Here is a 13,686-nt window from a genome sequence, read left to right on the forward strand (position 1 = left end):
TGGATTAGAGGAGGGATTTCACTGTGGTATTAATCTGAGAAGACAGCAGGCGACCCGAGCTGGGCTCACACTGAGCTGTTGTGTCTCTCTGTCACTCAGCTCGCTGTCTCACCTTCATCAGACGCAACAACGCGAACAGGAGACCTCTCAGCCACCATGAACCTTTTCTGCTTTTCACTGGTAAGACACAAAGTTTATTTTCTGCATCTACTTGCAAGAAGTACATGAGGGAGACGTTATCAAATGAGAGCTTGTGAACAAGGAATAGCTGCATTAAAGCATTTGTAAATCATAACCTGCAGTGTAAGTGATTAATCATTCAGTAAATACTGTGTGTTCATCATTTTGTGTCAACCTCTTATTAAGCGTCACACAATTAGAGAGTCAGTAACTATAATAAGATAATTACTGTTATATTCCTATTGGCTTGCAGGTTATTAAAAAATGAACCCACTGCGTGTTGATCATTAGAAATATATTTTATTTATATATAATATTGACATCTCATTTAAAAAAATACTCTTAACTCATCTGTTTTGTTGGTCTTTAAATGGGTTTATGTTGATCGTGTACTACAAGAGAAGAACACTGCACAACAGTAAGGTTATTGTGTACTTTAATGTTGTTGACGTGATACTGTGACCTGTGTCAGTAGAGGAAGAACAAAGAGAGTAGTGATATGTGTGCGGACGAATAAAGACAAAAATGGCAGGCGCACACACGCATGTACACAACACATACACACACATATGGTCACTCAGATGCTGCTGCAGCTGTCATGCTGCACGTGGAGACAGGGACGTGTATGCAGAAACGTGCTTGTTGGACAGATGTCGTGGATGCTGACCAACAACCATAACTAACAGTAAACAGAAGCTTGAGCAGTGATTACAGAGTATCTTCTCCTATTTTTTCTCATCACGTGTACAATGACATGTTGTGCACAGGCTCATTCAGAGATACTATTGTAGTTATCTGGAACACATATTTGTCATTTGTTGCACTAATTACAGAAAATAACAAAAACGCACAAACACGGATGGGTGTGATAAACACATACACATTCTAAGATGATTGTACGTAACTACCTCAAAGTGGCACATAGTGCAACAATTAAAAAGTGTGTCTGCAGGGCCTGCCCATCCCAGGAATTTGACCCTGACAGAAAAAATAAGCATGACTTGGTGTTTATTACTCTAATTAGGCTGCTGTGTTTTGGCTGATGTGGTTTTCTGGCTTTATATGTGGAGGAGTATTTTTATTTTTACTTTATATATTTATTTATTATTTATAATGAAGGTGCTCTTTCAGCAGTCACCACTGACAGTTCTGTAGATTCTAATGCATCAGTAACTAACATTTATGTTAATGAGTACAGACAGGGCTCTTTTAAATAGCATAGCTGTCGTATAGCTGTTGCTGCATGCAGTCTAAAAACAATTGTACCTACATACTTTTTAATTTAACCTTCTGGAGTCTATATGAGAGTTTAAGCCTGAAAAAAAGCTGATTATATTGAAAGATCTTTGTGAATGAAAGCACTTTTTCTTGTTGTCGCATATGTCCATCTGTCCACTACACAGAAACTATGGATGAGGACAGATACTGGCTCTGTGTCGTATGTTCCTAGAAGAAATCCAAACAAGCCAAACAAATTTTAATCCGCAGTGAGGAATTTCTGTTCTGAGGAATTTCAATCCTTTACTACATCCACGACTGGGGAGCAAATATGAAAGAGCTTTAGTGCAGCATTAACAGTATATCCCTACCATCATATCAAATCCACATAACTTTCTAGTATATGAAGATTTAATGTGCTGCGCATTTCAGGAGCACTGGGATCTAGCAACAACAGTGATTTACACTTTCAATTAATTAGTAAATAAATAAAGCACATGCTTTACAGCAGTGAAAGATACATTCTTTATTCCTAAAATTTGTATGGAAACAACACACCTGTTACATGTTATGTAAATATCTTTACACAGCATGAGGTTTTTGCATAACTGAAATAAAGTGTGTAACCTAAATTGTGCTCATCAGTCTAAATGAAAAAAAAAAAAAAAGGGGGATAATCAATTCACAAATAATGCCTAACAGCTGGTTGTGTGTCCACATGTTGTCAGGAGGGGTCTATGGACAGCCTGTATGAAGCAGTACAGAGCTCCTGTGACGGTCCACCACAGCCCATCCCCAGCCGCTCCTCCAGCCGATCATGCAGCCGTTCCTGCAGCCCAGCGGTCTTGTTGGACGACAACACAAAGTGGCGAGAGTCTGGAAGATCTATATCCATGGTGAGTGTGAGACTTTCAATTTAACACATTTTGTATGTCAAAATTCACATACAGTCAAATTCATATAGGCGCATATTTTCCATAGACATGCATGCAGACACATGCAGATTGTAAATTATGCAATCATAACTGGTCTGCATGGAGCAATCAGGGCTTTTGGACCCTCCCACCTGCCAGCTTGTGCCATGAAATAAAGCTGATTATGAAATAATAAACAAAGCCAGTGGACAGATGCTGCATGCAGACAAAACCGAGATTTAAATTCAAGCTTGTCATGTACATTCAATTTTATAAATGTGTAAAAAAAAGAGTCTTAAATGAGTCTGTTAAAAAATAACTAAAATAAACAAATAAAAACAAAAAAATAAAGCTGTATTTTATCTAAATCAATCTGAACGTGGCAGGCATTTTGACTGTTAAACACTAATCTAACTGTACACACTTTCCTTCAGGAGATGCCTCATGCACATGGAACCAACTCTAATAAAAAGAAAAGAAGGTGAGCTCACCAGAGAATAAGACACACTGTACTTGTTGCACCAAAATAACTCATAAAGTTTCCATACGTTAATCACACCATTTAGACTGTAACATCGTAGTAAAAATATTGCAACCCTGCCAGGCAGACTAACTTGTGTGGGTCTAATTTGTCATCTGCTTTTTGTTTCTTTTATTAGATTTGTGTGTCAAACAGGGAGGAACAGGAAGCATCCCTTTAGACTAATAACATGGCTCGAAAGGCTCATGGTTTATTTTCATGTAGGGTAAATACAGTGAATCCTTCCTGCAGCAGAGGAGCTCTTCAGCAGTGCTCTTCTCCAAATCTTTAGTTCAACTTGACGGTTGATTGACAGCCCATTAGACATCAAAAAGCTATAATACATAAAGCTCCAGTGTAGTGTGTTTAGCAGTGAATTACCGATTGAGAAGCAAGGCCAACAGTCAGGCCAGCAGAAGGCAGATTATAGTTCTGGGCTAGCTGGGCTAAGAGGATTCAAGGACCACCTACTTAGAGTCATCTCAGCACCTTTACTCCCCTAACGTCTTTACTTCAAAAGAAACACTTTTGGCTCTGTTGATATTTGTTTGATATTTGCAACCGGTGACTGTACACATAAAAAGCCAATCACATCAGTGTGATTATGATGCTGTAGAATTTGAATAAAGGGCTTCAAAACATTACTCAGGAGGTATTGAAAGGCAAGCATGTAACATTATCACTATCTTTGTATTAATTTCAGAACACACATATACAAATCTGCATCAGATAATGAGGCACTGGGTAAGTACATTCCATTTTCTTGTGATTAATAATGTGACTTGATAGGACACTCAAGGAGATTACTGAGAAATATGGAAATATGGTAGAACTATTATCCTTGATAATATCCTCCTAGAACTAACATCCTTTGTCTCCATTCACCCCAACTTTTCACTTAAAAACTCCAGTGTTTGTAATTTGCCTCCATTGCAGATAACCCCAGCTGTAATACTGCAATCTGGCAGCCAGCCAAGAGCCGAGAAGATTTAGCCCACATCACCAATAATCACAATGAAGGTAAATAGGAAATAAATAGGTTAAGCTCATCTATATGCCAACATTCATTTAGACTCTCAGCGTGATATCTGAAGATAGAGCAGGGGGTGGGATTCAAGCTCAAACCACCCAAAAATTGTACCCTGTGTCACAGTTGACGACATCTGAACTCTGATAAGCATAAATGAAACCACTTCCTCTGCAGCTACTTTTATGGAATTTATTGTTTCCCTTTGGTTTTTGAACGTTTCCCCAACCTGATGTGATTTGCTGTATATAGTAATATCTGGTGTCCATCTAGAGATGAGAAAGACAAAGCACAGAACTGAAAACAAAGGAGGAAAAGGACCTCGTCATTCTGGGACGAAGAAAAAGGAGAAACCGCCCTCAAGCCAGGTCAGATTTAAAAAGCTTTACTTCTCCCTCTGTTATGTGACACATGTCAAAAAACATTTTACCTCTACACTAAATAAAATTACTGACCATCATACATTGATGTACTACCTGTACCAACCTGAAGTCTGTGCAGCATTGAATTAACCCTTTGCTGCACCAGAAGTAGGAGACTAATGTGATTTAACTCAAATGCTGATTGGGCTTTAATACAGTGCAGATGGTCAGTGACAGTGTTTCTCTCGGTGTAATCTCTGGGCCACATGGCAGAGAGAGATGTGACAACAGGAGGGGGACTCTGTGTGTGTGTGTGTGTTTCTGTGTTTGGGGTAGTTGGGTTTAGAGGCCTCGTGCCAGGTCATCCAGTGTCCATTTTGACTAATGCCCATCACAGTGAGAAGCAAACAAAGCACAGCGTGCCAATACAGGATCAACATCAGCTCCCAGAGTTGCACAACGTGGCTGTGCAGCTAAAAGGGCCAGTGCCCCAAATGGGATTTGATAGAAGATAGTGTGTCTACCTTTTTTTTTAATGCTTTATAGCAACTGAGCATCTGGCTATACTGAATGACAATAGTCTGAGCTAAATGTTAATGTGTGCATGGTAACATGGTTGCAATGTTCAACATTGAGGTGTAATGTTTACTTAAACTGGGCTTGTTAGAGCTAATCATTGCATATTTACACTAAACTCAAAGCTGAGTCTAAACGAAATTCTTATAGTTTTGAAGTTTTTTGGTCACAAACTAAAGTACTCAAGAAAAAAGTTTTATCTTGAGAAAGGATAGTGAGGAAATCACCAAAGCAATTTATCCTGAGGTGTCACAAATTTGTCACATTTCATATCTTTAGCAATTCAATTATTTATAAGGGTTGTGTGTTGTGACTCACCAGAGTGTCCATGTCAACGGAGCGGTGACTGAATCTAAACCACCGGTTAAAAGAAATCAAAAGACTGGAAAGAAACCAGGGGGTAAGAGCGGGAAAGAGGGCTCAAAGAAACATCTCAACTCCACAGGTAAAATGGCTTTCCACACCAGCACTTAGATAGAGATTTTGCTTTATAATGTCCTCAATTGAACTGTCCTGCCTGACCTTTCCAGTATCTATAGGACTCTGTGACCAGACTATGACGTAATTAGACCACTAGTGCTTACAGTAGCAGAAAAGGTTTGTGCCGTAGTTCTCAAAATGTAGCAACCCTGGTTTGTGACTTCTCTGCTCTGATAAAACCTGAATTTTACTTCTGCTTTAAGTGTTGCAACACCTTCAGCGTAGGTGTTTGTGCTGTCCTTATGGTGTATGTCCACAGAAAGCGGCTTCATAGCTAACAAGTAGATGTTCAAACTACACATAAGGGTTACAAAAGCAAAGGGGTTATCACAAGTACTCTGGTCTGTCAGGCCATCTTCACATTTCCCCTTAGTCCTCTTGCTGCGGTCCTTCCACATTCTTCTCTTTGTTTTTGTGATTGGTCTGTTGTCAAGTAAATGCTTAAGGAGATTAAATTGTATTACTCCACATGACTGCATTAGTGTGCTAAGCGGTTTTGTGGTGCTGTTACACCAATCAGTGGAAAGAGCTTTTGCAGAAAAATGAATCACTCCTGACATTGCAATAATGGATGTTGAGGTTTCAGCAACACTTTATTTAGGCTGTTTCCAGTTGTAAATGAAGAAACCAGCCATCTCCTAAAGTTTGCAAGTGTAACATTTCGTGTAATTTTGTTTCACTCTTCTTTCTTAGTGCACTCTCCATCCAGTGCTGTAAGCCCATCAATGGGACCACGTTATCTGGACGTGCCATACAGATCAGACAGGAGGCCCTACCTTGGCAAGTCGTCCACCCTCCCCGCCCAAGAGAACACAACGCCTGGCCGCTGCACAGACATGGTCAGCCTACCTGGTGGAGCAACACCCACCCATACCCACCACCAGCGCTGGAGCAACCCAGGTGACAGCAGTCCCGCATGGGGGACTATTCAGCACACCTGTCGCAGGCCGCTCACTGAGTATCACCTCTTCTCCCGTGACTTTCCCACACCTAATGGGAAGGAGTGGGATGGCAGACAGCAGCAGGAAACAGTCCAGGATGACAGCTTGAAACGTGACTGTAAACCCCAAATTCTCCCAAAGGTGCCGCGATCTATCACTGATGTGGATCTGTTGGAACCAAATGTGAGTTTTATTCCTCGTGGTTATGATTTCACAAACTATTAGTTAGTCCAGGGAAAAGGCACCAGCTATGCACGCTCTCTCTTTCAGCATTTTACAGTTTCTCGCTTTGCATTGTGCACGCTTGATCTCTTTATCTCTCACTATCTCTATCTGCAGTGTTGCAGTGTGGTCACTATGCTATTTTTGGCACATGCCCTTTTAAACATTTTCTTTGTTCTTGTTTGCTGTATTTCACAAATTCACACCTACTTGACATAATTGCAGCACTGTTATTTGTCCTTGTTATGTGCCATAAATGCATACAAAGTTTAAAATCATGCAGATCTTTCATAACTACATTTCTTTTCAGCACCTAATTCCTTCTTCATGTCTCTACAAACTTTGCTGAGCTTTAGCAGAGGGACAGTATTGGTGCAAAAAAGATAAATTCCTAATTTGTTTAATTTAGCAAAATTTTAAATCTTTGTATAGAAACAGACAATGGGAATGAGTCTCATCCTGGACAGTATGGACATCCTATCCTATCCTATCCTATCCTATCCTATCCTATCCTATCCTATCCTAAGGATCTACCCTTTGGATAGTTGTGGTATCATTATTTAACCCTGCAAACTCCACAGATTCCTTGGCAGGTACACAAAATGAATGATGCTGGATGTTTGTATTAACCTGAGACTCTCCCACTTGAAATTTTCAGTCAGTATGTGTATTCAGTACAGCAAGTTATATTGTCTGTCAAGACTATTACAACATGATAGTGCACATTGAACTTAAGCCTGAGTGCCTTTGTACGTACTTGATATGTCTCAAAGCATTAGAACCTCACCGAATACGTACAGAGGGCACTATGTGTGACACATATTAGTTGTCTAACCTTATTATGATTACAGAGAAAACTGTCTAAGATGAAAATAGTGTACAAGTATATAGATTAAAGTACCCACTGATCTAAGCTTAGTGTCATTTAAATGAAAACAAAGCCTCTTAAGAGACTAGCCAGAGATGATGTTTGGTTCATATTCTCTTCATACACCCTCTTCAGTGGAGAGATGGCTGTGATGACATGAAATGAATACATTCTGTATACCGTAAGATAGTTCATGTTTGCAACTGATAGATATTTCATTCTGGACTCCTCAGATGAACACCCACCTCTCTGGGAGCCTCTGAAGTAATAGATTCAAAACCTTAATCTGGATTGACAGGAGTTTTCATCTGATTGCGGGATTAAGCTATGGTTTTGTCTGTAAAGTTCTTTTTTCTAGCACTAACTGACTGAATGCTTTGCACCATGTAAACAAAGGAGCGACCCCCCACATCTCCACTTGAGAGCCATGTCTGACAGCAGTGCAGCATCCTGTACCTCGCACTCTCAAAATCACTTTTAGGTCCCAAGTGGCTTTTTAATGATTGTCTTCTTTTAACAACAAGAAGACTCTACAGGAGAATTAGTAAGACACATTCACTTCCATTTTGAGAGCAGAGAAGAACAGGAAAGTGTTTCAACACAACAAAGTTGCCACTTTCTGCTCTTCCTCTGTCATAAATGAGCACTTCCTCAAAAGTTCTTACCCCACATGAAGAAATTAAGGCATAGAAGTATTTACTCTGCCATCATTTACCATAACTAAGTTCCCTATTGCTATTGAAGGGAATTTTTGAGGGATAAAGAGCTTAGTATTGATTCAAATCAAATATTTTTATATTTCTGCAAATTCTCTTTCTATATGAGCCATGAAATCTGAAATAAAATTGTTGTAAGTTTTGAAACATGCTGTTTCTATTGTGACACTGCAGCCAAACTCTGAGCTCAAGAACCAACGTAATGTAATTCAGTAGCACACATTACATAAGCTCATCCTCATCTCATCTGTTACCACAATTATAAAACCTAAATGTAGTCGTTCCTGGAAGTGACTCTTTGGTGAGGAGACCACAAAATGCACACTTAAGCATTTAAGCATTTTCCCTTTCAATGCGACACTGCAACAAGAGACACACAATCTTGCCTCACATCCTGTCACATCCTGTGTGTTGTAAGGAAGTGGGCCAGCCAGCCCATCAGACAGCCCTGCTACTGTGTTAGTTAACACTTCATTGTCACAAGAGAAGGTTAAAGAATAAAGAAGGCCAAGGACTGACATTTGACAATAATTTCAAAAGAGCAGAAAATGTTACAGAGGGCAGCATCTAATGTGTCAGACAAAGCAAGAAGCAACAAACCAAAGGTAGGTGAAAATCTAAACAGGAACCAAATTGTAACATTGTGGAGAAATTAACTATGCTGAACATAAGTCAACATAACATTTAGTATTTTTAAATTGTGTAAGGATAAACTTTATTGTATATTCACAAACTATAGCTGACATGCTATAAGGTAATTTTTTTGTCCAAACATGTACAACAAAATGCATTTCCGACTTAGTTTTTTATTCTCTAAAATAACCATTTAAACAGCAACACAAATGCTAAAATGACCGAGGCTGAAACCACTTTCTGGTGCTGCTCTTTGTGGAAAGTAGAGTAAAGGGTGGGTCTTTCAGTCAGAGCAGCCGACGCTGCATTAAATCAATCCACAGATGGCTGTCTAGGAGTATTCAGCTCATATTTAACCAGGATTTCCAGGGATTATTCATTTATATAATTATTTTTGGTGTTCTGTGGTGGAGATGGTGGGGGTTTGGAGAGATTATAATGACTTTTAGTTTTATGAAAAAATTTGTATGTGTGCGTGCATGTGTGTGTGTGTGTGTGTGTGTGTGTGTGTAGAGCAACTTGGAGAACATGCCACCAGGATTATAAGGACACAAATTATTTAGAGTTTTGAATAGTGGCGAGTTTACCAGCTCACTAGTGACAAATAGTGTTTTCGCTGCCTCTGAACTGCTTCATGATGTAAAATACACCCCTAAATGTTCTACATAAACTGTCAATTTGAAACAATCCAAATCTTTGGTGTATATACGTACAAACATGCCATGTAGGTGCTTTCAGTCTGATTTGTGCAAGTTACATGTAGTTATGAGAAAGAAGTTTCCATATTTCCATTTTGCTTATGCCACACATTTATAAAGTATATGTATATTCAGCTGCATACACAGGAAATCCACTTGAGTCATGAAGTGAGGATTCATCAGATTTAGATGTCAGCTGTGATAAAGACTAAGAATGTCTAGTCTGCTGCACCATCAAACCGTACTATTTGCTTTTGGGGGGGACCATGCCTCGGTTGGTAGGGGTGTGTGTTACGACTCCCAGTTCCCACAACTCTTGGCCACATGTCAAAGTGTCCCTTAACAAGACAATGACCCCTGAACCCTTAGTGCCTAAAATGCAGTTACCTGTTCAGAAAGCATTGACAAAGTATCAATAATTATTATGACACCGTTTGTCTTTTACCCTTCCTTGCAGCGTTCCACAAGCTTTGGCAGGTTTGAGGGTCTCAGACATCACTCATCACAAGCCAAACCAGAAGAAAATGGGACAGCCATGGTTTGTAGATTTGTTTGTTTTAATAGACTATCAAAACTCACACTAGTTAATGGTTGATTTGAGTGTAAAGTCATTGGACAGAAATATTTGCATTTAGTATTTGCCTCTTGTTAGGGAGCTAAATATATGGCTGTACGCAAAGCAAGTGATGCATTCCACTGTACTGTATGTACTAAACAATCGCTTTTGTGCACAGCTCACAGAAGAATGCGAAAGTTCAGACTCAAACAAGTCAGCTGGACTGGGGAAGAAGATGAAGGCAATTTCGCTGACCATGCGCAGAAAAATGGGCAAAAAACATGCCAAGTCTTTGTCTGAGGAAGCTGTGAGTCACTGGAAAACACACACACACACACATAAATGCCTACAATCTCCTAGCAATATACATTATTCACTCATTCTCATGCACAGATTACTACTTCAAGTAAATCAATCAAACATTTGTTTACACTAAGTCAAAAAACCCCTTCATATCGCCAATGCTCGGCAAACTTCCGGACTCATTGCTAACCTGAGCTTCTCAAGAACAATATCAATGTCATCTCTTATAAACCCACATCCTCAAATATGACGCTGTTGCTGACAATATTCAAACGACTTGTTTTGTGTTTTACTGTAACACCGATAGAAAGATAAAATAAAACGTGTGAGTTTGTAATTTTCACGACCTACATCTTCACCTGAAACTCTCTGTTTTAGTTTACTTGTTGTCTTTTACTTTCATGCACATTGGATTTACATGTTATTCATGGCTGATCTTCGATGATGAGGTTTGTCTTACAATTCATCCTTTTTTTCTCTCAGGCTGATGACACAGACAAAGAACCAGAGGCAGAGACAGAAAGTAGCCCTGCAGCTGAGAAAACCACTGCAAAGACCTGCAACTCCTTAGAAAGTCTATATAGTGGTCAAAGTGCCTCAAGTAAGTATCTGCACATACTCTATGTACTGCATAACTTGAACAAGGTGTACTAGGTAGTTTTAGACCACACAGTTAATAAAGGTGTGATATTTGATTCGTGGAACATATTTAAAAATAGTAAATCGGCTGATTTGAATGCAGTAACCAGTAATAATAACCAGAATAATGTAATCACACTGTGTTGTGTTTGTGGGTTCAGGTGGTGTGACCAGTGAGTCCAATGGTTCTGGTCAGAGAGACAGTCTGAGGCTGGAGGAGGACGTCTCTTACCAGGGACAGTTCTGTGGCAGAGCTCGTGTCCACACAGACTTTGTTCCCAGCCCATATGACACAGATTCTCTCAAACTCAAGGTAAGAGTGGAAACAACATGGCCAAGGTCCATAGTATAGTAGAAATTAATCTTGTTATCTAACTTATAAATCCAACTATAAAACTTAAGACAAAAGTGACACTTTCCAGAAAACACGTCTGACTAAAAGCTGAAATGTACAAATCAACAGCTCCGTTATATTTTTTGGTTCAGGTGGGTGACATCATCAACATCATCAGTAAGCCTCCGATGGGCATCTGGACAGGCATGCTGAACAACAAAGTGGGCAACTTCAAGTTCATCTATGTAGACATTTTGGTGGAGAAAGAGGAAGAAGAGGAAGGGCCCAAGATCCGACAACAGAAACTCTGCAAAAGACCTCGACCTAAAACATTGTTGGAGTTACTTGAGCGCCTCAATCTCAAGGTGAGGATGACAGTTCATGTTTAGACTGTGATGCGCAGGCTCTGAAGCTAAAAGTCTTATCAAATATATCAGCAAGCAAACTGTGTGGCGGAAAAAAAAGAACTTGCATATGTGAAAAGACTGTGCTGCAAATTCATGGTAACACTTTTGAATTTCAGCTAACTTACTGTCGAAATGTTAAAGTTTCATGACTCAACCTTAACTAGAAATAGGTCAAATAAGTGATTCTCTGTAGATATTCTGTGGTCTCCAGTTTGAAACCTATCACACCACTGTAATAACTCGCTGTGTCACACATGATCTGAAACTTAATGTGTAGGAATTTAAAAGATTCTTTTACTATTCATTATGCTAATTTTAATAAAGTCAGTGCTGTTGTTGTTGTTGTAGGAGTACGCCTCTGCTTTGCTGCTAAATGGCTACGAGACAGTGGAAGACCTCATGCACCTGCAGGAGAAACACCTGATAGAACTGAATGTCAAAGATCCCGAGCACAGACGCAGGCTACTTGCTGCCGCTGAATACCACTACACAGAAGGTCAGAAACATGCCAAAGGATCTATATTTTAAATAAAGATATTACAGAAAGAAAGGTACAAGTAATGGTCAGAAAAGCAAACAGACCTGTTATGTATAATGTCTACGCACCCTGAATAACTTCACATGAGTACAGTGGAAACCACAAATCAGATTGGCAAAGTGATGTTCTGCAGTAATTAAGCAGTAATGGGTTTTTTTCTGGAACTAAGTGGGGGCAATTAGTGTGAAGATGATTAAATGTAACACACCTAGGTTAGGTATTCTTCAAAGTTGTGCGACAAGATGAATTGTACAACTCTTACAGCTTGACCATGCACTACAGTCTACAAAAACACAGGCTATACCTTCCAATTCAACATCATTATGAAGAGATTAAAAAATATATATTATCTTTGTCAGAATATTTAGTAAATATTTAGTGCTCAAGAAGTGACATGTTTTTATTTTTCAGAATGTAAAATAGCAAATGAAAGCTGAGACATTTGTGCCACGTTGAAGAAAAATACATCCTGTGCGCTGTGAGAGGCTTATCAGTGATTTCCTGTTACTCAGATTGAAAGTGCTTAGGAGGACAAGGTGTTCCTGTAATCTGATGTCTTGAAGCAGAAGGCTTAACAGTGCATAAAGGAAAACTAAAACCGAATTCCAGTATGAAGAAGGAACAACCTCCAATGGCTAGTTTACTCTGTTCCGGTTTTATTGGGTGCAACGTAAGCAGAAGCATGCGGGGCAAATTAGAGGTTGTTATAATGATTGTGTTTGTGGTGACAGTGTGATTAAACAGATGGCAGCAGCTGCAGCCTGCCAAGCCTGTTGACTCACATGACATGTCATTTAATCAACTTAAACTCCATTATGTTAGTGCTTCGGCAACCTGGACGCAAGGATTAGTAGCTTCTGCCAGCGAGGTAGATGTATTAGAGCATGTCAGATCAAGGTGTTTACTCTGTAAGTGTGAAAAATTAAAGCTAGAGAGTTGTTTCGTTGCTGGGTTACAACTTCAGATGTTATTATCGGAGTTGGGTCAAACTTCATTATCAACAGCAATTAATCTAATTAAATGTCAAATATCAGTGTCAGTGTCAGCCTTTTGTATCTAATTATGGATTCGTTTCCATTAGTGAATCATTTGGCACAGATTTACACTGCTTTTACATCTTTGGAAACAGAAACGTGTAATATCATGACATTTGAATGAATTCCATTTGGTTTGTGGCCACAGGTAATGATGCAGAGGAGCACACATCCTCCCACAGCCTACACGAAGAAGACAGTGACTGTCCCAGAGACTCGGGCTGCTTCATCCCATCTGAATGTTCAGAAGTCAAAGAGGACACAGACCAGCTCACAGAGACTGTTGATTCCTAATGTGCTCATTTGTCAGATGGATATTTTGAAATTGGGTATTGTCTTGTGACTTTAATGAAATGATTTCCACGTGTATCACTTTATTTTCACAAGTCACGACCTTGCCTGAAAGTAATGTAGACATTTGAAGTTTTATACAGGAAGAACAACCAAGGTTCTACATGTCATCTTATCTATTTGTCACTTTCTCAAGATAATAATGGAAAGTTTTGGTTCTGGACGTTAT

The 13,686-nt window shown here is 39.4% G+C and overlaps 1 protein-coding gene across 1 annotated transcript; it reads left to right on the forward strand.

The window, feature by feature from the left end:
• Positions 1-141: 141 nt before the first annotated feature.
• Positions 142-13,594, forward strand: samsn1a (SAM domain, SH3 domain and nuclear localisation signals 1a). The gene is made up of 16 exons (XM_026373898.1): positions 142-180; positions 2,127-2,294; positions 2,747-2,793; positions 3,536-3,576; positions 3,769-3,852; positions 4,133-4,227; positions 5,119-5,242; positions 5,971-6,401; positions 8,546-8,629; positions 9,813-9,893; positions 10,090-10,218; positions 10,698-10,815; positions 11,015-11,166; positions 11,340-11,552; positions 11,943-12,090; positions 13,315-13,594. Exons 1-16 carry the CDS (start codon positions 157-159, stop codon positions 13,458-13,460), a joined length of 2,085 nt encoding a protein of 694 aa, XP_026229683.1. The 5' UTR covers positions 142-156; the 3' UTR covers positions 13,461-13,594.
• Positions 13,595-13,686: the final 92 nt, after the last annotated feature.

Source organism: Anabas testudineus, chromosome 13, assembly GCF_900324465.2.
Source record: "Anabas testudineus chromosome 13, fAnaTes1.2, whole genome shotgun sequence".
Lineage (NCBI taxonomy): Eukaryota > Metazoa > Chordata > Actinopteri > Anabantiformes > Anabantidae > Anabas > Anabas testudineus.